The 24,681-nt window shown below is 43.1% G+C and overlaps 2 protein-coding genes across 7 annotated transcripts in view; one reads left to right on the top strand and one right to left on the bottom strand.

The window, feature by feature from the left end:
* Positions 1-3,232: 3,232 nt before the first annotated feature.
* Positions 3,233-5,978, top strand: LOC133493241 (uncharacterized). The gene is made up of 2 exons (XM_061806353.1): positions 3,233-3,293; positions 5,260-5,978. The coding sequence occupies exon 2, from the start codon at positions 5,404-5,406 to the stop codon at positions 5,794-5,796; it is 393 nt and encodes a 130-aa protein (XP_061662337.1). The 5' UTR covers positions 3,233-3,293; positions 5,260-5,403; the 3' UTR covers positions 5,797-5,978.
* A 2,903-nt stretch (positions 5,979-8,881) lies between these two features.
* Positions 8,882-24,681, bottom strand: part of LOC133493208 (SRSF protein kinase 3-like) — a 32,640-nt gene continuing 16,840 nt past the window's right edge. For 3 of the 6 annotated variants that reach the window (XM_061806294.1, XM_061806306.1, XM_061806325.1), the window contains 7 exons: positions 22,847-22,939; positions 17,704-17,737; positions 15,012-15,224; positions 11,757-11,854; positions 11,545-11,652; positions 11,394-11,463; positions 8,882-9,697 (listed from right to left, as the gene is read on the bottom strand). In XM_061806294.1, the coding sequence (XP_061662278.1) occupies positions 9,348-9,697; positions 11,394-11,463; positions 11,545-11,652; positions 11,757-11,854; positions 15,012-15,224; positions 17,704-17,737; positions 22,847-22,939 (966 nt within the window). In that variant the 3' untranslated portion in view covers positions 8,882-9,347. Of the gene's footprint in view, positions 9,698-11,393; positions 11,464-11,544; positions 11,653-11,756; positions 11,855-11,897; positions 12,986-13,961; positions 15,225-17,703; positions 17,738-22,846; positions 22,940-24,681 lie in introns of those variants that run through there. The other 3 variants (XM_061806297.1, XM_061806316.1, XR_009792901.1) reach the window with 3 other exon arrangements.

The following is a 24,681-nucleotide window of genomic DNA, read 5'->3' as shown; positions in this document are numbered from 1 at the left end:
GACTGAGGGAAAAAGGTTGTTCCCTAAAATCTCACAATACATTGGCACAGTCATTCTCTCCTTAATACAGTACAGTTTTCCTGTCCCATGTGCAGAAAAACAATCCATAGCATGATGCTATCACCCAATGCTGCACAGTAAGGATTGGTGTTCTTGGGATGGAACACATCATTCGTTTTCCTCCAAACACGGTTAGTGGAATTTTGACCAAAAAGTTTCATTTTGGTCTCATCGGACCACAAAACTTTCTCCCATGACTCCTCTGTATCATCTAAATGGTCATTGGCAAATTAGGACGGGCCTTGACACATGCTGGTTTAAGCAGGGGAACCTTCCGTCCCATACATGATTTCAAACCGTGACGTCTTAGTGTATTACCAATGGTCACCTTGGAAATGGTGGTCCCAGGTCTTTTCAGGTGATTGACCAAGTCCTGTCATGTAGTCCTGGGCTAATTTCTCACCTTTCTAAGGATCATTGAGACCCCACAAGGTGATATCAAGCATGGGGCTCCAGTCCGATTGAGATTGACCATCATGTTTAGCTTCTTCCATTTTCTAATGATTGCTCCAACAGTGAACCTTTTTTCACCATGCTGTTTGGCAATTTCTCCATAGCACTTTCCAGTTGTGTGGAGTTGTACAATTTTATCTCTGGTGTCTTTGGACAGCTCTTTGGTCTTGGCCACGTTACAAGTTTGAGTCTTACTGATTGTATGGGATGGACAGGTGTTTTCTTCACTGTATGTTCCTGCCTCTTCTGGGAAAAAAAAGTATTCACTCCTCCCATTTCCATCCTATTTGCAAAGTCCACCACCATCTGTCCCTCAAAGTTCCTTTCCTGGATGCCGTACTTACCCATCACTTCTTCATCGGCCCTGTTTCCTTCACCAACATCTCCATTACAATCTGCACCAATCACGGCTCTCTGTCTGTGATGCTCAGGACTACTTCAACTAGTTCCTTACAGAATTTCTTTTTCAACTCTCGGTCACATCCGACCTGTGGGGCATAGCCACTAATCACATTATACATTACACCCTCAATTTCAAGTTTCAGCCTCATCACTCTCGCCAACACTCTTTTCACCGACGCCCTGCAGGTTAACTAGCAAGCTAGAAGAATAGTGACAATAAAAATGAAAATCTTACTTCAAATAAATTTATTTTAAGAACACAATTAAATGGTTTCAATTCTTTGACTCAGCTGTCATAATCCATCCATCCATCCATCCATCCATCCATCCATCCATCCATCCATTTTCTTCGCCGCTTATCGTCACAAGGGTCACGGGAGTGCTGGCGTCTATCCCAGCCCTCAACCGGCAGGAGGCATGGTACACCCTGAAGTGGTTGGCAGCCAATCGCAGGGCACATCGAGACAAATGGCCGCATTCACAATCACAACTTGGGGCAATTTAGAGTGTCCAATTAATGTTGCATGTTTTTGGGATGTCGGAGGATCCCGGAGTGGCCGGAAGAAGCCCACGCAGGCATGGGGAGAACATGCAAACTCCACACAGGGAGGGCTGGGATTGAACCTGGATCCTCAGAACTATGAGGCCAATGCTTACCAGCTGTTCCATCGTGCTCCCCAGCTATCATAAATCTTGATTAAAAAAGTAAGAAACAGAATCAGTCTATCCACCCTTTAGAAAAGCAAACAGGAGGGAGGCCTAAATGCTCCCAACTTTAAACACTATTTATCCAGTCAATTACACCATTTTATCAAATGATTGCAACAGAATGAAGAGTGCGACCCTTGGCTAGAATTTGAGCTAATAGACTGCAACATCATTAAACTCTCAAAACTCCCATTTATTTCCACTACTCTTAAACTGCGTAAATATTTTAAGATTCCAATAATCGTCGCCACCTTAACAGCTTGGTGGCAAAGTCCATAATCTACAGGATCTCAATTAGCTCCTAGTACAAGCTCACCAATGTGGGATCACCCATATTAAGAAATTATTAATATACCTCTTTATTTTAGCAACTGGAAACAACATGGAATTGACCATCTAAAACAACTATTTTACAATAATGTTTTTAGGGCATGTGGTTGAACTGTTCCAAGACTTCCAAATAGCAAGCAGAAATTTTCTTCAATACAATAAATTACAAGTAGGAACAAAAAAAGAATACTAACTTTTCAAAGTACTCTCAAACTGCGGGAGTTTGTCAAACAAATAGTTTAGTTCCTCCTGCAAAGTAAAATAAATCCTTCAAGAGTTTATAAACTATTTTTATGCACTAAATCAATACACTTACCAATCACCAAATGAAAAGATCTCTCCATGTCTGTTAATCGTAACTACTGGATACAGATATGTAACAATACAATTAAGAATGACAAAAAATAGAACTCTACAGCTCAAACAAGACTAAGTAATCAATTGAGTACATTTTCTCAGTACACTATGCATAAAATGGGCTTTTTTATATTGAATATTTGTGCGCAATGCACGCAAAATACACTAGATACCCATTTTGATGTTATATGCGAATGCACACCAATTCAATGTTTCTGGATTTGGGTGACAATAAAACTATCTCCAATTTTTAACTTTAGGATTCCACTTTTCCCCTAGAATGCGTTACTTGGTGACTTAAGGCTAATAGACCTTCCTGATAGAGGAAAATAAAGAAATAAATTATTATTCGTCATGTTAACTATTGCTAAGAGAATAATTCTATGAAACTGGAAAAACAAACAAGCCATTCACATTAATAAGCGGCTAAATCTCATCATAGAATATTTTGAAATATCATCTAAAACGAAAAAAATCTATTACATTTATTCATAAACAACTGGTCACCTTGTGGTGGAGTGTGTGCTCCCTGTGACTGCGTGTGTTTTCCCTGGGCACTCCGGTTTCCTCCCACATCCCCAAAAATGCATTAACTGGAGACTAAATTCCCTGTAGGTGTGATTGTGATTGCAACTATTGTCTTTCTCCATCTGCCTTGCGATTGGGTGGCAACCAGTTCAAGGTGTACCCTGCCCACTGCCCGATGGGAGACTGGCTTGTTAATATCAGGTGCTGTAAGCTTCTCTCAACCTGGCTAAATGCAGAGGGGTTGCGTCAGGCAGGGCATCCGGCGTAAAACTGTGGGCAGGCCTGGCCTTTGCCATGAGGGGCATGGCCAGGCCACTGCTCTGGGCAGGACCACCTCTGACAGCTGTCACACAGCTGTTGTTCATTTGACAGTAATTAGACCAGGCATTTAGTCTTGGAATTTGTCACTGGCATTTGTCAGTTCGTTGCATTTAATTGATTCTCCACTATTGAGCGTAAGTCTAGTGTAGAGCTATCCTTGTCACAATGAGTCTGTGCCCTTTTTGTTTGTCCACATCTTGTCAAGTTTCTTAGTTTGTTCCATTGTCATTCGACCTTGTTTCATGTTTTTGGATACTGTCTTTAGTCCAGCGTTTTTGTGCCTCTGTCTTGTTGGACTGCTACACCTGGTGTTGACCTATTTCTGGAATGAAGCCACTCCGATCATTATGTTCTTGCCTGGAAGTCCTCCATTTGGGTCTGCCCCCGTGCCGCTATTTCATGACAGAACGAACTGGCCAAAACAGGACCCAGCAGGGAAGATGTGACATCGCTGCAATGTTTCAAATTTCTCATGAAATGTCATACTTTATGATAAGGAACCACAGAAGCCTGTAAAAACGGGATGTGGGATTTTCATGTCAGTGTGATGTCCATTCAGTAAACAGGAGGGAAATGGGAAAGATAGTCTACATATCTTGTTCAATGAACACTCTCACACACCTCAGGTTTAAGAAAATCGTTCATTGTGGGTTGTAAGGCAGTCATGCAACAAGGTGACACTGAGGAATATGAACTGTGGTCGTCATTGGAGTTGTCACTGTCATCAAGCGGTCGAACTGAAGGAAATGGTCAGCAAAATGTTCATCCAAACAGTCGAATACAGGGAAACGTTAAGGAAAATGTTGATCAGGAAATGAATAGTGAAATCATGAAGACTGGCTATGACACCTGGATCACCAGCGTTCTCAGGAATGTATGTGCAACAGGTTTGGTTCAAGAGAGAACAAAAACGTCGCTGAGAAGCCAATAGTAGCTCTTTATTTTTGCCACCTCCCCCTCTGCTTCCTGTTGTCTCTTCAGTGCCACTGTCTTTAATCCTGACATCATGGCTGGCTGAAAAAACTTCTTCATCCGAACAGAGACACTTCTGTCACATAAACAAAGGAGCTTCCACGAGCTGTTCCAAACCTGACCTGTTTCTACACTTGCTTACCACTCACCATTGGTCTGGATTGTTGTATTTCACCTCTGCCTGTGCAGTTTCGTCTCACTGTTGCCTCACTCTTCCTCCTCCACCTCTCTCATTCATGAACATATATTCTGTTTTACTTCAGATAATCTTCATTCCTCTTCTTTCCAGTGCAACCCTCCACCATTCCAAATATTCCTACACCTGCTCCCTGGTTTCACTGGGGATCACAATGTCATCTGTGAACATCATGGTCCAAGGGTATTCAAGTCTAACCTCACCTGTCATCCTATCCATTACCACTGCAGCCTTGCCGACACTACTCTTTCCCTTCATTGGGGAGCTCATCAACTTAGTTCCTCTATTGTTCCCACTGCTTAGCACATCGCCTTTGTTCTTAAAAATGGTCAAGTGTTTTTCTCCATTCCTCAGGCATCTTCTCACCTGCTAGTATTCTGTTAAACAAGTTGGTCAAAAACTCCACAGCCACCTCTCCAAATTGCTTCCATGCCTCAGGACAAACTGCATTTCCATTTTTCATCCTCTTCAGTGCCTTTCTAACTTTATCCTTACTTATCATTGCCACTTCCTGGTCCACCACACTCACCTCTTCTACTCTTCCTTCTCTGTCATTCAATTCAACTCCTCAAACTATTCTTTCATTTATCGAGCACACTACTAACTATTCAACACATTTCCATCTCTAGCCTTAATAACCCTAACTTGTTGCACATCTTTCCCATCGCTTCCCTCTATCTGGCCAACTTTAAAAGATCCTTTTCTCTTTCTTTAGTTTCCAACCTGGCGTACATGTCCACATATGCCTCATTTACCCTTCGCCATTTTCACATTTGCCGTGTTGCATCTCAATGTACTGTGTTCCATTCCCCTCTTGTATTTCTCTCGTACTTATGTTTTTGTCCCTCCCTCTCAATGTCCTACTTCTTCTTCGCTCACCTCTTTCCTTGTATGATTACCTATACATTATTACATTTCCTATTTCCTACCAGAAAATACACCAAGTATTCTCGTGCTTGTTTTTCTGATTGCCTTGGCTGTATGAGTCCAGTCTTCTGGGAGCTCCCCATGATCACCAAGAGCCTGTCTTCCGAAAGGAGCACAACACTCTTGGATTTCTCAACAGCTTCCACCACATGGTTGCTCATGTCTCATCTGCGCCTGACCCACAGTGTCAACAGCCCATTTCGCCCAAGCCCGAGCCACCTCTCGCCCACGCCTCGGCGCCGCTCGACCCCAAGCTGCCTCCCGCCCAAGCCTCGGTGCCACTTGACCCCGAGCCACCTCTCGCCCACACCTTGGCGCCACTCAACCACGAGCCGCTTCTCGCCCAAGCCTTGGCGTCGCTTGACCAGGACCAATGTCAGCAGCTGCCACCGCTCGACCAGCACCAGCCGCCTCTTGCCCACGGCTTGGCAGTGCTCGACCAGCACCAGCAGCATCATCCGCCACCTCCCGACCATGCATCGTCGGTGCTCGACCAGCAGCAGCTGCCGTCTCCCGACCATGACTTGGTGGTGCTCAACTAGCATCAGCAACCGCCGACTCTTGACCACGCCTCGGCGGCACTCAACCAGCACCAGCTACCTCTCGCCCACGGCATGGGAGTGCTCGACCAGCACCAGCACCAGCAACTGCTGCATCTCAACCACGCCTCGGTGGTGCTCGACCAGCGTCAGCAGCCACCGCCTCTCGACCATGCCTTAGCGGTGCTCGACCAGCAGCAGCCGGTGTCTCTCTAGGCCTTGGTGGTGCTTTGTTCGCAGCTCTCACCGACTCCTGTTTGGTTCATCTGGCAGAAGCTCCTCACCTGCGCCTCATTGACACTAATTAGGCCAGGCATATAAGACTTATGTGTTGCATTGTCAGTTGGCAGTTGGTTGTGTTTGAGAGTGCATCGTTGTGCATGAGTACGCAAATGTCTTGTGAGGGTATTTTCCTTGTGACAGCATTCCTGTGCCACCTTAGTCAAGTCTTATTTTGCTCATGTTCCAAGTTTTGTCTCGTAGTGGCCTTGCGTCTTTGCCAAGTGTTTTTTTTTTTTTTTTTAAATGAAAAAGTAAACTAAATTATCCTCGAAAATCATGACCCTGCCTCAGAATCCTGCATTTGGGTCCTATACCTTGCGGCATGCTTGTGACACCACAACCTTACATTTAGTAACCCGTAACAGATTACATCTTCTGCACAAAATGCAATCCACACTGCTGAGGGTAGGTGGGTCACTTGGTCATCTCAATTTGTGGGGAGGTGGTCTGCGACAACTGTGAGTACAAATTGTGGTTTTGCATTCTTCTTCTTCTTTTCCTTACGGCATGTCCCATTAAGGATCGTCACAGAGTCTCATCTTATTCCATCCAAGACTATCTCGTGCATCTTCCTCCAACACCCACTGTCCTCATGTCTTTCCTCACAACATCCATCAACCTTTTCTTTGGTCTTCCTCTCGCTCTTTAGCCTGGCAGCTCCATCCTCAGCACCCATCTACTCACTCTCTCACCTCTGGATATCTCCAAACCATCAAAGTCTGCTCTCTCAAACCTTGTCTCCAAAACATCCAACTTTGGCTGTGCCTCTAATTAGCTCATTTCTAATCCTATAAAACCTTTTTGAGCGAGAACCTCAACAGCTTGATTTCTAATCCGTACACCATTGTTTTATAAACTTTGCCCTTCATTCTAGCCGAGACTCTTCTGTCACATAGAACACCAGAGACCTTCTCCCAGGTCTTCCAAACTGCTTGGACCCATTTCTTCCCTTCTTTACCACACTCACCATTGCTCTGGATTGTTGACCCCAAGTATTTGAAGTCGTCCACCCTCGCTATCTCTTCTCCCTGGAGCCTCACACTTCCTGCTCCACCTCTCTGATTCACGTACATATATTCTATTTGACTTCAGATAATCTCCATTCCTCTCCTTTCCAGTGCATGCCTCCGTCGTAATTGTTCCTCCACCTGCTCCCTGCTTTCACATATCCATATCACAATATCATCTGCAAACATCACGGTCCAAGGGGATTCCAGTCTAACCTCATCTGTCAGCCAATCCATTACCACAGAAAAACAGAAAGGGGCTGAGAGCTGATCCCTGATGCAGTCCCACCTCCATATTCAATTCTTCTGTCACACCTACGGCACATCTCATCGCTGTTTTGCTGCCCTCATACATGTCCTGTACTATTCTAACATATTTCTCCGCCACACCAGACTTCCGCATGCAGTTCCACAGTTCCTCTCTTGGTACTCTGTCATACACTTTCTCTAGATCCACAAAGACAGAATGTAGGTCCTTCAGACGTTCTCTGTACTTTTCAATGAGTATCCTCAAGGAAAATAGTGCATCTGTGGTACTCTTTCTAGGCATGAAACCATCCTGTTGCTCGCAGATACTGACTTCTATTCTGAATCTACCCTCAACTACTCTTTCCCATAACTTCATTGTGTGGCTCATCAACTTTATTCCTTTATAATTCCCACACCTCTGAACATTGCCTTTGTTCTGAAAAATGGAAGTAGTACGTTTCCTCCATTCTTCAGGAACCTTTTCACCCGTTGGTATTCTGTTGAATAAGTTGCTCAAAAACTCCACAGCCATCTCTCCAAATTGCTTCCATACCTCCACCAGTATGTCATCAGGACCATCTGCCTTTCCATTTTTCAACTATTGTGTAGTGCCTTTCGAACTTCCCTCTTGCTAATCATTGCCACTTCCTAGTCCATCTAATTTGCCTCTTCTACTCTTCTCTCATTTTCTTCATTCATCAACTTCTCAAACTATTCTTTTCATCTATTTAGCACACTACTGGCACCAGTCTACACATTTCCATCACTATCCTTAATCACCCTTACCTGCTGCACATCCTTCCCATCTCTATCCCTGTCAGGGCAACATGTAGAGATCCTTTTCTTTCTTTCGTGTCCAAGCTGGTGTACATGGTGTCATATGCATCTTGTTTAGCCTTCGTCACCTCTACCTTTCTTTCGTGTCCAAGCTGGTGTACATGTCGTCATTTGCATCTTGCTTAGACTGCGTCACCTCTACCTTTGCCCTATGTTGCATTTACATGTGTTCCTTTCGCCTCTCCTGTCCTCTCACTATCCCACTTCTTCTTTGCTCATCTCATTCCTTATATGACTTCCTGTTTTTTGTGGTTGCACCACCAGGTCTCCTTCTCCCCTTTTCTACCAGACGACACACCAAGTACTGTCCTGCCTGTTTCTCTGATCAAATCGAGTGATTTTAGTTAAAAACTTCAAAATGAGAAATGTGTACGCCAGTGCCAAGTCTTCCATTTGCAAAATAATATAATTATAATAATTGATTCTTAATTGAAGTAGTTTGAATTTGTAAAGATGTCGTCTTTTCCGCCAATTTCTTGACTTTCAAATTCAATGAGTTTCCATTTTTCATGCTTTGAAGTAAAATGCAGTGTCCAATGCATTTGTTCATGAAATACAATGAGGAATTTTGAAGTTTACTCACCTTTTTAAACATATTGCTACTACGTATTTTGAACACAATTGTCTGTTTGACCTAACGAGCAGATGGCAGACTCACTTTTTAACCTCCATCAGGTCCAACCCCTGAGTTTAAAGATGAGCTAACATATCACTGGTTCTTTAAAGTTTATTTTTGTGCAGAAGAAGAAATTCACACAAAATGCAGATTGGTAGAAAAAAAAAAAGTCACTGTGTGGCAGTCGAGGATCATTGCTGATTTGAAGGCACTCATTTACAATAGGACGCTCATCTAAACACTAAACATGTCAGTGGTCACAAACAAAACAAAACCAAAAAAGCTAAAAGTCAGGAACGTTGCAGAACAACAGCAGGGGGAAAGTCCACTCAGATGGGTTCCAAAAGTGTAGAGCAGCTCGTCGTGACGAATGACCTATACAGAAGACAACATAGCAAACACAAAGGCGCCTGCATCAAGTTTTTAGACGCCAAGCCACACAAAGTATGAGTTTGATGCAGCTGTTGTGTTAGGAATAGACCCTTTTAGGCGGTTATGGTAGCACTTCCAGAGACTGACAGATGGGTACACATGCCATCATGACACTCACACACACGTGTGCCTTATTGCTGAAGCCACGCGTGCTGCAGACACTCGGCAGCTGTTGCCCTGCGTTCGGGTTCCAGTTCCAACATGCTGGAAAGGAAGTCACTGAACTGAGCGGCCTGGTCCAGTGGCCACTCATACTTCTCCAGGAGGACCTCAAACAGTGCCCACGGCTTCAAGGTAGAGATATGGCGCAGGTCACCTGTCACCCACATACAAGTCATATGTGAGACATTGTACTGTACATGGATTCTATGGACACGAGTGAGCTCACCTCGTCTGTTGAAGTATTCTCTGGAATATCTGCCAGACAAGGCGAAGGGCAAAGGGATGGAGCCCAGCAGCTCAATGATGTGTGCAATGTGATCTTAACACAGACTACAAATGTTATTTCCTGCACCAAGTGCATGTAAGGCTGTCACAGCCATATTTAAGGTTTACTGCTAAAAAGTAACTTGAAACGTGCACATACAAACAACCAAGACTCATACACAATACAAAGTGTTTGTTTATGAAATGGCCAACATGGGTGGTCACCCAGGGCAGCTCTCTCTGAGGGCCAGCAAAGTACTGTCTTGGCTGACCTCCTGGCTAGCCTTGTACAGTGGCTTGTGAAAGTATTTGACCCCCTTGAACTTTTCGCCATAGTTTAGGCTTCAAACATAAAGATCATCTTCTTTATTTTTGGCTTGGCCCGTTAAGGGTTCCGATTACGCCATCTTGTGTGTCAAAGAGGTCAGAGAACACAGGTGATAGGTGAAGCGTGAATTTTTCTTCTATCGTTAATTTATCCCATTGGTCTAAGGACTGTGGTGACGTCATTGGAAACCTATACATATTATTTGGCCCCTTTACATTCAGTGCAGCAAACTCACTCCGGAAGTTCATTGAGGATCTCTGAATGATCCAATGTTGACTGATGATGATAAATGGAATCCATCTGTGTATAATCAAGTCTCTGTATAAATACACCTGCTCTGTGATAGTCTCAGGGTTCTGTTTAAAGTGCAGAGAGCGTCATGAAGACCAAGGAACACAACAGGCAGGTCCAAGATACTGTTGTGGAGAAGTTTAAAGCCGAATTTGGATACAAAAAGATTTCCCAAACTTTAAACATCTCAAAAAGCACTGTGCAAGTAATCAGATTGAAATGGAAAGAGTATCAGACCACTGCAAATCTACCAAGACCCGGCTGTCCCTCTAAAGTTTCACCTCAAAGAAGGAGATGACTGATCAGAGATGACACCAAGAGGCCCATGATCACTCTGGATGAACTGCAGAGATCTACAGCTGAAGTGGGAGAGTCTGTCCATAGGAGAACAGTCGTACATGCACAAATCTAGCCTGCTTCTGTGGCAAGAAGAAAGCCATTTATCAAAGATATGCATAAAAAGTCTTGTTTAAAGTTTTCCACAAGCCACCTGGGAGACACACCAAACATGTGGAAGAAGGTGCTATAGTCAGATGAAACCAAAATCGATATGTTGAAAAGTTCAAGGGGGTCGAATACTGTCCCTGCCTTCAGGTCCCGTTCAGCCCACCCTGTTGAGGACAGATTTTGCTTTTTGAGAGCTGTCCTTTTTCACTGTGTCAGTTTGAGTACTTTATAGGCACGCATTTTAGTGTGAGAGAATTTCAGTTGTGAAGGAGCATTTTATCTGTGTGAGGATTTCAGTTAAATTGGACAGACTTCCAGTATTCATATTGAAACGTGCGTCATTCAGATGCCTGTGCAAGTCCCCCAGTTCACCTCCCTTATATCTTCCCAACATCCTGCAAGCATCTTATATGAAGCAGCAGAATTTGTTCACAATATACTGTACTTCCATCAGCAAAGATCATCAGAACCTAATCACATGCGACAACAACTGGACTGCAGTCTATGAAATGTGATTATCAAGCATGTCTGCCCCTCGGATTCAAAACAGCCTGCTGTTCTTCAATAATTGATGCCTTTGATGTGTGGAAGAGTTTCACAATTGCACAAGATTCAACCCTGAATTATATCCCTGATGGCTCCTTGTGTGTGTGTGTGTGTGTGCGCACGCATGTGCAGCCTTTACCTTCATCTCTGGTGTAATCTTCGCCTGAATGAGGTTCAAATAAATAATCACCTGTGGCCAACTCAAATGCCTGAAATATTCAACACACAAACACACACAGCCAAATGGTCAAACACAACTTGACTGCGTATCTGTGTATCTATAAGTATACCATGCAGGCAGTGCTCCAGATGTCAGCAGGTGGTCCATACTGAGCTCCAATCAAAACCTCCAGGGCCCGGTACTGTCTTGTTTGAATGTCCTCAGTGAAATGCTTGTGCTGGGTGCAGAAACAAAGCAGAGAAAAAGAGTGTGATTGGTCAGGTGATCAAGAAAAAGGAAGTGATTGACGCACAAAGCTTATGACCACATGAAGAATCTCACCACCCAGCAAGCATTTCCAAGATCAGCAATCTTCACTTGCAACTTGTCAGCGTTATGAGGGTCAAGAGGACTGAGGACAAAGTCTGATGCGCTAAACACTGTGAACGTATACGCATTCATAGTTATGTACACTTTGACATAGTCGTTTTTTTTTCCAGAACGGAGGTAACTGATAGTCATGTATGCTGTTTAATTAACCTTTCGCTAAACCACAATCCCAAACGCAAACTGACCATTCACAGCAGGAGAGAAGACAGATTTGACAGTTTCCGAGACGTGGTCTGTTAAATCCAATCAATCTTATCCAGAGTAAGTCACAAAAAAACAGGCTCAAGATTAAACAATGCAGTTGTTCATTTAAATCTGTCAAAAATCAACACTCATGCCTATGTCTGGCTCAACGTAAGCAATATATTTTTATTAGCTGTAAAATACAGTGAGATTGAACAGAACTTCATTCTTGGCAAGTGTTCAAAGTCCAACATATAAAACATTCTCCCATAGGAAATCATGTAAATTAGTTTAATACGTTAACAACCTCCAAATAGTAAATTCCAATTTTAATTCATATTTATATAAAAACATGTACTGCGTGCATTTAAATAATAAAAAAATGCATAAAATTAAAGCAACTTAAATGTGTATCATTAACTTTGTTGGAGGCGGTGCGATGGTATTGGAAGGTCTCGAGAGGGAAGGCGGAAGTTTCCACGTCACCCCTCCATGATTGACAGTGTAATTCTCCAGTAGCTTCTCCATTTCTTCTATCTGTGCCCTTTGCTTTGTAATGCTAGTCACACCTTTGGCAACACCAGCTGCCTTTTCTTAAATTTTTATTGTTTAGCAGAGTTGAAATAGTCGATTTAGGCATACGTTGCTAGCAAGACCATTAACAAACACCCTATTTTCGTACTTCACACACTTAGATTCATTGTGGTTTGTTCAACTTTTCTTTTCCTTCGCTACTGGGAGCACCGCTGTTTTTCTTTGGGCCCATGGCAAAGAAAATACTAGAAAAATAATCTTGAGAAGCATTCACAAAAATCCATGCTCACACGATGGGCACGCACTGACTTGATTGTGGGTGATTGCTTGACTTGCAGTGGGCGAAGACTCGTCTTGGCACCACCCCGTGTGCATTTGGCATCGCTCAGCTCGAGTTCGCTCGCTGGTCGAGATGGGTTTAGCTTTGCTCGGTGGTTCACACACTGAGAATAGAGCTCATGCACCTACGTCAAAAAAATCACGTGACTTTTGTTTACCTCGCCATATTGGCGGTCAAGCTAAGCATTGCTCAATGCCAAGTCAGCTGGAGATAACACGGAAATGTCCTGTAGCACGACGCCCAGAGTCTTGTCTGATACCGTCAGACATTTAGAAGGTGAAACCAAACGACAGTACGTGGAAAACTTAGATAAACTTGGCATAGAGGACCCGTATTTAATGCCGAAATCGATGTTTTCGGCGATAAGAATGGAATGTTAATTTGCTTTCGCTTGTCTTGGACAACTGGATATACACATGGATTTGGTGAGTAAATCGTCGAGATTTATATGGAAAAGTTTGAAAGCGTATAAATGTCTGGACGCATACAAATACTTTGTTGCTGGATCTGTTCTCACCAGGAATAAATCCCACATAAAGACGGTTTTGACGGCTTGCTTACGCGCAAGTGTGTTCGGCGACACGTTAACCTTTGTCGGAATCCACCGATCTTTTCAGCTAGTATTCAATACAAATACCAATATTTAAATAAATGACCCCTGGTTTTACACAAACTCGCATTCATCAACTATGATCGGTAGGGGGGGTGGGTGGGGGGTGGTGGTGGACAAGCGAGTCGCCCCCTTTGTAGCGTTTAATGCCAAGTTGGCTCATTTGAGAATACGTTAAAAAAAATAAGACGGAGTTGGCTCCTCAGTTCACGAAACGTGTTACGGCCACACGATAACCTATGTAAACCTCTGTGTGACAGACTATTTTCTTTTTTAAATATGCATTGGACTCATTTGGGAACAATGCATATTAAAAAAAAAAACAATCTGTCGGGGAGAGGTTGGTCGCAACACACTTCCGTGTATTTTGGAGACGACTCCCTGTCTTTTTTTTTTTTTTTTTTTTTTAAATACGCATTGTTCTCAAATGTGCCAACTTGGAATTATAAATACTTCTTGGGAATTTGAGATTGAGAAGAATAATTCCTACCTGAAGTGAAGTGATCGCTACACAGTTGTGTGTATTTTGTTGGCCGCCATCCATCACGTTTAATTGCCGATATCCATCGATATTTTGTGGTCTTTTCAGCTGGTACTCCATAGAATGATCTCTTTGAATATCTATCTCGTCTGTTGTAACAACCAACAGCACAACAAATCTCGGGCATTGTGTATATTCTGCTCCAGTTTAACGTCCCCCACACTGTCGAGCAGCTCTTTTTGGTAATATGGCACCGTGAAAATGGTGACGGTTGAGAAGAGAGGTATTTTTTATGCAGATTTTTGGGTCAAAAACAGATTTTTATAACCACTGAGTCGTCCAAACTCCGTGGTTCCACTCTTTATACTCTCAAATTATAACGTCAAGATGAGGCCATAGCCTGTTAAATTAAATAGGTCAGCTACATGTTCCTGGTTGCAACGTTTGCATAAGCCTATTGGCCTTTGCTTTTGAATGACTGCAAAGTAATCCCGTTCTTAAAGGCAGGACAGAAATTGAATTCTAGACATCTCCCTAATATGTTTCCCCCTTGTCCCTCATTTTGAGATGCATCATCCCAACATACATTCATGAAACCTAGACAGGGCTTTTGACACTATCTTGTAGCATCTTACTGCTGTTCGACACAGTTTTGGTGTAATGTTGTTGCAAATTCGAGCATTTTAAAAAGCACAAACAACAAAAAGGGGCCATTTTTTTAAGCAGATCATGGCAGATGGGTTCCCCAAAAAACTTGAAAAATAGATAGTCGCAAGTAATGCATGACAGGCAGGGGAACACTGTAACAGTAAAAAGATGGCTAAAAATAATCTGCGATGTGAATACGTTGTTATCTTAGCATCGCAATTTGGTTTGCTTGCATGGATTTAACCTTCAAAAGCATATTGCACACCTTGGCTATTTCTGTCAAAATTTGAAATTTGAAAGACCCTAGTCCGGGGAGTGAAGAGGGTGGGAGAGTCATTGTTGAACGGTTAAAAGGGAGTGGCGGGGGGTTTTGCGAAAGGTCAATTGTCTTTGAATGGAGTGTATCCTCACAGTCTTGTCCACTGGAGCATCCTGAATGCGTGGAAAGAGTTGATTCCGATGTGGCTGAGATCGCAGAGCTGGAGAACCCCGAGATGCCAGACATGGGGCTGGAAAACCGCCCTGGGCCATGGCAACTGTCCTCCAACCAGGAACAAGATGACAATGGGTTCACTTTGTCATTGATTGCATTGCAGGAAGTGTTGCCATTGATGAGTGGAAGGACTGTGGATGCAAAAACGTTTTCCTTTTAAAAAAATAAGCCTGTGAGGGAATGTGTGTAATTGACTATAGCTATGCGTACAACTGTATACTTGTAATTTACCAAAACCTTGGCTCATTAAATATTTAAGCCAAGAATGGACCAAAAGCCCATTTTCAGTTTTGGAGCGAAAGACTTTTTATCACTGAAATAATACGGCCAAAAGAGGATTTTTTTCATGAAACATTCAAAAAAAATGCAGCCAGCATGCAGTTAGGTACATGATATTGTTAAAAATAAAAATGTAACAGCATTATAGCGGAGAGGATTATAAAAAAGTAGTGTGATGTCTCCAGCAAGTTCAAGACTGTTGCTAGTTAAATTCTGGAACAGCGATGCACAGAGGGGCACGCTCATGTTATATAGACTATTCCAATAAATTGGTTTGTTTACGGCAGCATCATGGCCGACTGGTATATCTACCTCACAGTTCTGAGGATACGGGTTCAAATTCGCTCTTCCCTGTGCGGAGTTTGCATGTTCACCCTGTGCCTGCGAAGTTTTTCTCCAGGTCCTCTGGTTTCTTTCCACATCCCAAAAACATCCATGGTAAATTAATTGAAGAATCAAAATTGCCTGTAGGTGTGAATGTGGACGTGAATGGTTGTTTCATTCTATGTGTCTTGCGATTTGTTGGTGATCAGAGCAGGGTAGCCCGACTCTTCCCAAGAGGCTCCAGGATCACTTGAGTCACAGACACCCAATAAGCATTACGGAAGATGAATGAATGGCTACTTTGTTTTTTCACACAACAACAACAAAAAAAAGTGAACTACAGTTACGGATTAACTGCACCAGGGGGTCGGATCGCGGGGCCAGTAGCACCAGAAGGGTTGCCCAGACTTCCCTTCCTGGTGGGATGTGCCCATAACAAATCAGATGCCCCAGCCACCTCATCTGGCTCCTCTCAATGCAGAGGAACAGCATTTTAACACTGAGCCCCTCCCGGATGACAGAGCGTCTCACTTAATCTCTAAGGGAGAGTCCGGACACCCTGCAGAGGAAACTCATTTCGGCCGCTTGTACCCGGATCTCTCACAACCCACAGCTTGTAACCATAGGTGAGGCTAGGAACGCAGAGTGACTTGTTAAGTGAGGGTTTTCCCTTTCGACTTAGCTCCATTTTTACCACAATGGATCGATACTGCAGATGATGCACTGATCTGCCTGTCGATCTCATGCTTAATTCATCCCTCACTAATGAACAAGACCCCAAGATACTTGAACTCCTCTACTTGGGGCAGGATCTTATCCCAACCTGGAGAGGGCACACTACCCTTTTCCGACTACGACCATGGTCTCAGATTTGGAGGTGCTGATTCTCATCCCAGCCTCTTCACACTCTGCTCTAAACCGCTCCAGTGACCGTTGGAGATCACGGCTTAATGAAGCCAACAGAAACACATCTGTAAAAAGCAGATATGCAATATCGAGTTCACCAAACCAGACCCCCTCTATGCCTCCGCTGCGCCTTGAGATTCTGTCCATAAAAATGAGCAGAATCGGTGACAAAGGGAAGCCTTGGTGCAGTCCAACTCTCACGAGGAATGAGTCTGACTAACTGCTGGTAATCCAGACCAAGTTCTGACACGAGTTATACGGGGACTGAACGCCCTGTATCCGGAATTTCAGTACCCCATACTCCCAAAGGACCCCCTGTAGGACTCCTCGGGGAACATGTTTGAATGCCTTCTCCATGTCCACAGAACACATGTAGACTGGTTGGCCGAATTCCCATGCACCGGACTCTGGCGAGGGTGAAGAGCTGCTCCATCGTTCCTCGGCCGGTACGAAAACCAGATTACTCCTTGTGAATCAGAGATTTGGCTTCCCAACAGACCCGCCTCTCCACCCCTGAATACGCCTTACCAGGGAGGCTGGGGAATGTGATCCCCCTGAACTTGGAAAACATCCTCCCATTCTCTTCCTTAAAAAGGGGGACCACAACCTCAGTCTGCCAATTCAAAGGCACTGTCCCTGATGTCCATGCGTTGTTGCAGAGGCGTGTAAACCAAAACAGCCCTACAACATCCAAAGCCAAATAGCATCCAAGAAAAGACATTCAATTGCAACTCATCCGGTTGATGAGGTTGATGCAAGGTTGATGCAATAAATACAAAATATTTACACCAAAGTTAGTGATTCCAATTATAATTATATTGTGCAATTTAAAAGTATGCAAAATTATTTTTATTTTTTAATATAGTGAAATAATTGTCCTGCAGTAATGTTCTTCATTTTCAAAATATGGACATTCAGAAAATTTGTTTAGGAAGTGAATTTCTATAGGTTGTCAGCTCTGAAGTCATAGTCATCAAAGCAAGGTTACCAGCAATTTGCATTATTATTACTATTTTTTGCACTATTTAGGCTTTTGCCCATGGATTCCTCCTTTTTCGTTATGGTCAAGAATTTTCATTTTGGTGTATAGTGAATACTTACAGTTAGTGAGCATGCCATCTTCCTCATCCAACTTCTGATCAAAAACAAAAAACATTCATTGTTATTGATTGATAAGTGACAGTAACTACGTAATGTTATCATGTAGTATTAGTTGTATTTGTGACAGGTACACTAACAACTCTAGTAATAGCAATACATATAATAGTACAGTGGAACCTCGATTAACCAGATCCCACTAAAAGATATAGAAAGTAATGAATCGTTTGCACAGATCATGTCCCAAAATGGTTACTACTAGCCTCTTAAACTGGTGTTGAGAAAGTCTGCTAGTTCCAGAATTGGCTGCTGCAGTTTACTGGCACAGTGGCACAATATATGCAAAGACGAGGACTACACATTTGCGGGTCACAGATGTAAAATAACTACAGTACATCCAACAACGAGCAGATGTGCCTCCAGTGCCTGTGTAGCTAGCAGTCATGCTGAATTAGTCCTGGGCAATATATTGAGAAGCTTGATTGGATAAAAATTGTATTTATTCTTGATCATAAACAGGTATCAAATTTATTTTCTAAACTTTTCACTTCTCTGCGAGACTTCCACCAACTGAAGATGTTAGTGACGAGCGAGCCAAATAGTTACAAAAAAAGGTACGTCAAACATTTGTAAACAACTATAATTCTGCAAAACCTGAATCACCTGAAGATGAAGAAAACCATTAGAGTGGAACGCCTGTATCATGTTAAAAAGATCTGCAATGCGGTGCCCCTCTTGTAATGAAAACAATGCAATGGGGGCGATTGTGCTAGCCATTGAGTTGTTTTTGTCTTTGCTCCTTTAACGGGACCGGAATATAGGGTATTAGTTTGCCTTTCATGGATGACATAGAAAGTGTTGATGAGGTTTGTTGATGTTCGTATTAGCAGCTACAAGCTAGCTCGATTGTATGATCATCCATCGCCTACCACGCAAGTACAAATCCAATTCCAAAGAAGTTGGGAAGTTTTGTTAAAAACACAATACAATGATTTACAATTCATGTTAAACCTACATATAATTGAATACAATACAAAGACAAGATATTTAATGTTCAAACTGATAAGCTTTGTTTTTAGCGAATAATCATTAACAGTTTTATGGCTCTAACACGTTCCAAAAAGCTGGGACAGGGTCATGTTTACCACTGTATTACATCACCTTTTCTTTTCCAACATTCAATAAATGTTTGGGAACTGACGACACAATTTTTTGAAGTTTTGTAGGTGGAATTCTCCCTCATTCTTGCCTGATACACAGCTTCAGCTGTTCAACAGTCTGGGGTCTCCGTTGTCATATTTTAAGCTTCATAAAGCGCCACACATTTTCAATGGGAGCCAGGTTTGGACTGCTCGGAGGCCAGTTTTGTGCTCGCACTCTTTCACTACAAAGCCATGCTGTTGTAACACATCCAAAATGTGTTTTGGGATTGTTTGATTGGGAACTAGGTGCGTCCATGAAAAAGATGTTTGGATGGCAGCCTTTGTTTCTCCAAAGCCCGTATCTACCTTTCAGCATTAATAATGCTTTTACTGATGTATAAGTTAACCATACCATTGGCATAAAGAGACTCATACCATCAAGCCCAGATAAATACAGAGGGTTGTGTCAGGAAGAGCATAAAGATCAAAACTTTGCCAAAAAAAATGACTTAATCAAAAGTATCCCATAACCTACAGGGTTTCGGTGGAACCTCAGGGACTGTGGGTCGAAGACAAAGAAGAGGAAGAAAGCAGATTCATCAGGAGAAAAAAAAAAGGAATGAACAGAGCCTACAACTGAGGGTAGGGACTTTGAATGTTGGGACGAAAGCAAAGGTAAAGGCCAGGAGTTCGTTGACGTGATGATTAAGAGAAAGGTTAATATATTGTGCATCAAAGAGACCAGGTGGAAAGGTAATATGGCTAGACATTTAGGAGCAGGGTTGCAATTATTTTACCATGGAGTAGATGAGAAGAGAAAGCGGTTATTTGAAAAGAAGAGCTGGCTAAGAATGTCATGGAAATGAAAAGAGTATCAATCGAGTGATGAGATTGAAACTTGAAATTGAGGATGTTATGTATAATGTGATTTGCGGCTATGCCCCACAGATAAAATGTGACGTAGGGTTAAAAGAGAAATTCTGGAAGGAACCAGAGGAAGTAGTTCTGAGCATCCCACACACGGAGAAAGTTGTGATTGGTGCAGATCGTAATGGACATGTTGGGGAAGGAAACAGGGGTGATGAAGAAGTGATGGTTAAGTACGGCATCCAGGAAAGGAACTCAAATTGGACAGAAGGTGGTGGACTTTGCAAAGAGAATGGAGATGGCAGTAGTGAACACTTCTCTCCAGGAGATGCAGGAACATAGGGTGACCTACAGGAGCGGAGGTATAAGCACACAGGTGGATTATATTTTGTGCAGACGATGTAATCTGAAGGAAGTTACTGAGTGTAAGGTTGTGGTAGGGGAGAGTGTAGCCTGACAGCATAGGATGGTGATGTGTAGGATGACTTGTGGTTGGGGAGGAAGATTAAGAAGACAAAGGTAGAGAAGAGAAACATGTGGTGGAAGCTGAGAAAGGAAGAATGTGCGGCCTTTCGAAAAGAGGTGAGACCGACTCTCCATGGACAGAAGGAGCGCCCAGAAGACTGGACGACCACCACAGCCAGGGTGATCAGAGAGACAGGCAAGAGAGTACTTGGTGTGTCTTCTGGTACGAAAGGGGAGAAGTAGACTTGATGGTGGAACCCTAAAATACAGGAAGAAGTCATAAAAGGAAAGAGGTTAGCGAAGAAGTAGCACACTGAAAGGACTGAGAAGAGGTGAAAGGAATACATTGAGATGCCAGGTAGGACAAAGGTAGAGGTGGTGAAGGCTAAATGAGATGCTTATAACATGTAGACCAGGGTTGACACAAATGCAGGAGAAAATGATCCAGACAGACAGGAGGGATCGAGCATCAAGTTGGTGTGATTTAGGATAGAGATGAAAATATGTTGACTGGTGCCAGTAGTGTGCTCAATAGATGGAAAGAGAAGAGAATGAAGATGAAGATGAATGATGAATGAAAAAAATGACAGAAAGAAGAGTAGAAGAGCCAAGCTTGATGGACCAGGAAATGGCAATGATTAGTAAGGGGGAAGTTAGAAAGGCACTAAAGTGGATGAAAAATGGAAAAGTGGTTGGTAATAATGACATACCTGTGGAGGTATGGTGGCTGTGGTGTTTTTGACCAACTTATTCAATAGAATACTAGTGGGGGAGAAGATGCCTGAAGAATGGAGGAAAAGTGTGCAAGTCCCCATTTTTAAGAACAAAGGTGATTGCAGAGCTGTGGGAACCATAGAGGAATAAAGTTGATGAGCCACACAATTAAGTTGTGGGAAAGAGCAGTGGACGCAAGACTCAGGACAGAAGAAAGTGTCTGTGAGCAACTGTCTGGTTTAATGCCTAGAAAGATGATAACAGATGCATTATTTGCCTTGAGGCAATTTGTGGAAAATTACTGAGAAAGTCAGAAGGAGCTACATAGTGTCTTTGTGGATCTAGAGAAAGCCCATGACAGAACACCCAGAGAGAAACTGTGGAACAGTATGGGCAAGTCTGGTGTGGCACAGAAATACAGTATGTTAAAAATGGTACAGGCCATGTATGAAGGGAGCAGAACAATGGTGAGGTGTGCCGTAGGTGTCACAGAAGAATTTCAGGTGGAGGTGGGAGCTCCTTCCTGTTTGCTTTGGTAATGGATAGATTGATAGATGATGTTAGACTGGAATCCCTATGGACCATGATGTTCGCAAATGAGATTGTGATCTGCAGTGAAAGCAGGTGGCGGGTGGAGGAACAATTAAAAAGACGGAGGCAAGCACTGGTAAGGAGAGGAATGACGATTAGACGAAGTAAAACGGAATATATGTGCATGAACGAGAAGGGTGGAGGGGGAACAGTGAGGCTACAGGGAGAGGAGATAGTGAGGGTAGACGACTTCAAATACTTGGGGTCAACAATTCAGAGCAATGTTGAGTGTGGTAAGGAAGTGAAGAAACAGATTCAAGCAGGTTGGAACAGCTAGCGGAAGGTGCCTGGTGTGTTATGTGACAGAAGAGTCTCAGCTCGGATGAAGGCCAAAGTTTATAAAACAGTGGTGAGGCCAGCAATGATCTATGGATTAAAAACAGTGGCACTGAAGAGACAACAGGAAACAGAGGTGGAAGTGGCTGAAATGAAGATGTTGAGTTTCTCACTGGGAGTGAGTAGGTTGGATAGGATCAGAAATAAGGTCATTAGAGGGACACCCAAAGCTGTAGGTTTTGGAGACAAGGTTTGAGAGAGCAGATTTCGATGGTTTGGACATGTCCAGAGGCGAGAGAGTGAGTATATTTGTAGAAGGGTGCTGAGGATGGAGCTGCCAGGCAAAAGAGCGAGAGGAAGACCAAAAAAAAGGTTGATGGCCGTTGTGAGGGAAGACATGAGGGCAGTGGGTGTTAGAGAGGAAGATGGAAGAGATAGGTTTAGATGGAAAAAGAGGACGCGCTGTGCTGTGGTGTGTGATGACGCACTTTCAAAACAAGATGTTTACGTTCACTGAAATTTGGGTGCTGCGAATCCAGCGCCTATTTTTGCCTTTTGTATTCTGAATTGTCCTTCCTAACGAGACAATATTTGTCTGAGGAGGCTTTTCATCACTCGAGACGTTCATAAGTAGATGTACCACTGTATATTTTATCTAAATTGGCCATAGCCCTGAATGTGAGTGTGACTGAGTTTTTCTGTCCATCCATCCATTATCGAAGGAAGGAAAATGGATGACAGCACTGCTTGCGGCTCATGAAAGATACCTACTGCGATTTGCCGTGCAGTCTGTCAACAATCTCACCATCAAGCACACCAGCGTGGTAAGTTTGGATAAAATGCAAAACATTAAAAATCCTCTCAATCTTATTTTTAAAATATTTTTACAATGACTGTACTGAGTGTTTTAGGCCTTACCAAAACAGAAAAAAGTAGTTTAGTAATATGGGCGCATATGGCCACACAAAAAAAAGTGTTTCAATATATCAGGGCTATGAGATGACTCCCTGCTCCCCCAGTAGTTTGTTAAATCGAGGTTCCACTGTTCCATATTGTTATTGTGTAATATGTTATGAGTGGCACCGCAGTACCTGAATGTCCATCAGTCTCTCTTCTAATAGTTTCTCCTGCCGCTTTGCTTTTCTCTTCAACTTTTTCTTCTTGTTTTTGGACATTTTACCAACCTACACACATACATACACACAAGGTGGTAAGAGAATTAACTAAGACAACAACACTGTAAGATCCAGTTCAATCAAGGCTGTGAGGAGTGGCAAAGCACCAAATACTGGGGCGCCATACAAACACACGCACATATTCTCCAAGCCCTCCCTCCCTCAAACACATGCACACTAGTGATGGGACGAACAACATTGGTTCGTCAACACTGTGCCGAGCATACACGAGTGAAACCCTGTTTTGGTACAAATCGCTTTGAGAAATAATTTAAAAAAAAGTGACTGATATAGGAAGTGTGTCGTTCGGATGTGCTCCGCCAAATTGTGTTTATAAACTGGGCCAATGTTGCGGATTTGTTGGATGGCGTTTTTGTTGTTGCTGTTGGATTTTTGCTTCCCCTCAACTTATTCCGCTGACTTTGTGGATTGTTCCAACGTGTTTTTCCCAGTGTGGAATAACTTTTGTCTATTGACACCAAATAAAGTACATCTTTTTCTCCTTTGGGCATTGTTTGTAAAAATAAAATAATAATAATAATGGAATATTGTAGGTTTGTACTCTTCTGGTAAGAGGTTTGGATTCTTCTTGGATACAGTGAGGAAAATAAATATTTGAACACCCTGAAATTTTGCAAGCTCTCCCACTTTGAAATCATGGAGGGGTCTGAAATTTTCACCTTAGGTGCATGTTACCTGTTAGAGACAATATTAAAAAAAATCCAGAAATCACAATGTATGAATATTTTACTAAAAAGTAAGTTTCTTTCGGCTTGTCCCATTAGGGGTCACCACAGCGTAACATTTCAGATGAATGCTCATATTTGTCAAGATCCCGGATACAAGCAGCCAAAATGAGTTTCCTCCACAGGGTGTCCAGGCTCTCCCTTAGAGATAGGGTAAGAAGCTGCATCATCCAGGTGGGGCTGAGTGTCGAGCCCCTGCACCTACACATTGAGAAGAGCCAGATTAGGTCGCAGGAGGGTCGGATCCGGATGACTCACGGACGTCTTCCTGGTTCGGTGTTCTGGGCACATCCCACTGGAAAAGACCCTAGGGTGACCCAGGACACGCTGGAGAGACTATGTCTCTCGGCTAGCCTGGGAACACCTCAGGATCCCTCCGGAAGGGCTGGATGAAATGGATGGGGAAAGGGAAGTCTGGGTATCCGTGGTAAAGCTACTGGCCCCGCGACACGACCTGGAGAAGTGGTAAAAGATGGATGGATGGATGGATCCTGTCTCACTTTAATTAACTGTTGCTCATGGGAGGCGCATGAGAAACTCTGTTAAAAACAGTGCAACTCGCCAGTAGGTAATGTGGTGGCTGACGTCAGAAGCAATGTGCTTCGTGGGAGTTATGTTTTTGTTGTACAACAGCTAGGGTCTGTCAAAATGCAGTATGTTTTTAATAGGGCTGAGTAATAAAACTATATACACATATTGCAAAATAACTGTTCCTCGAAAAGCATTTGCGACGCGATCAATCGACTGGGAGATTCTGTTCATCCATGTTTTGACAGACATTACCAATCACCAATAACGTGAGCTGGTCTACAGTGAACCAAGTTAGGATGATGCTCACACCACATTAGCAGTATGTGGCCCAATACTTGCAGCCATGCACCTCAGCAGTTGGAGAGCATGAAAAAAATTAAATAAACATGGGTGTTCCCTCTGAAGAAATGCCAGGAGACATGGCCCAAGGCTCAACGGATCTCACTATTGACAAGAAAGGGTGGAAAAGTTGGG

The sequence above is a fragment of the Syngnathoides biaculeatus genome, chromosome 2 (assembly GCF_019802595.1).
Source record: "Syngnathoides biaculeatus isolate LvHL_M chromosome 2, ASM1980259v1, whole genome shotgun sequence".
Classification (NCBI taxonomy): Eukaryota; Metazoa; Chordata; class Actinopteri; order Syngnathiformes; family Syngnathidae; genus Syngnathoides; species Syngnathoides biaculeatus.
Note: the sequence above shows the minus strand (reverse complement) of the source record. Positions and strands in the feature narration are given on the sequence as shown.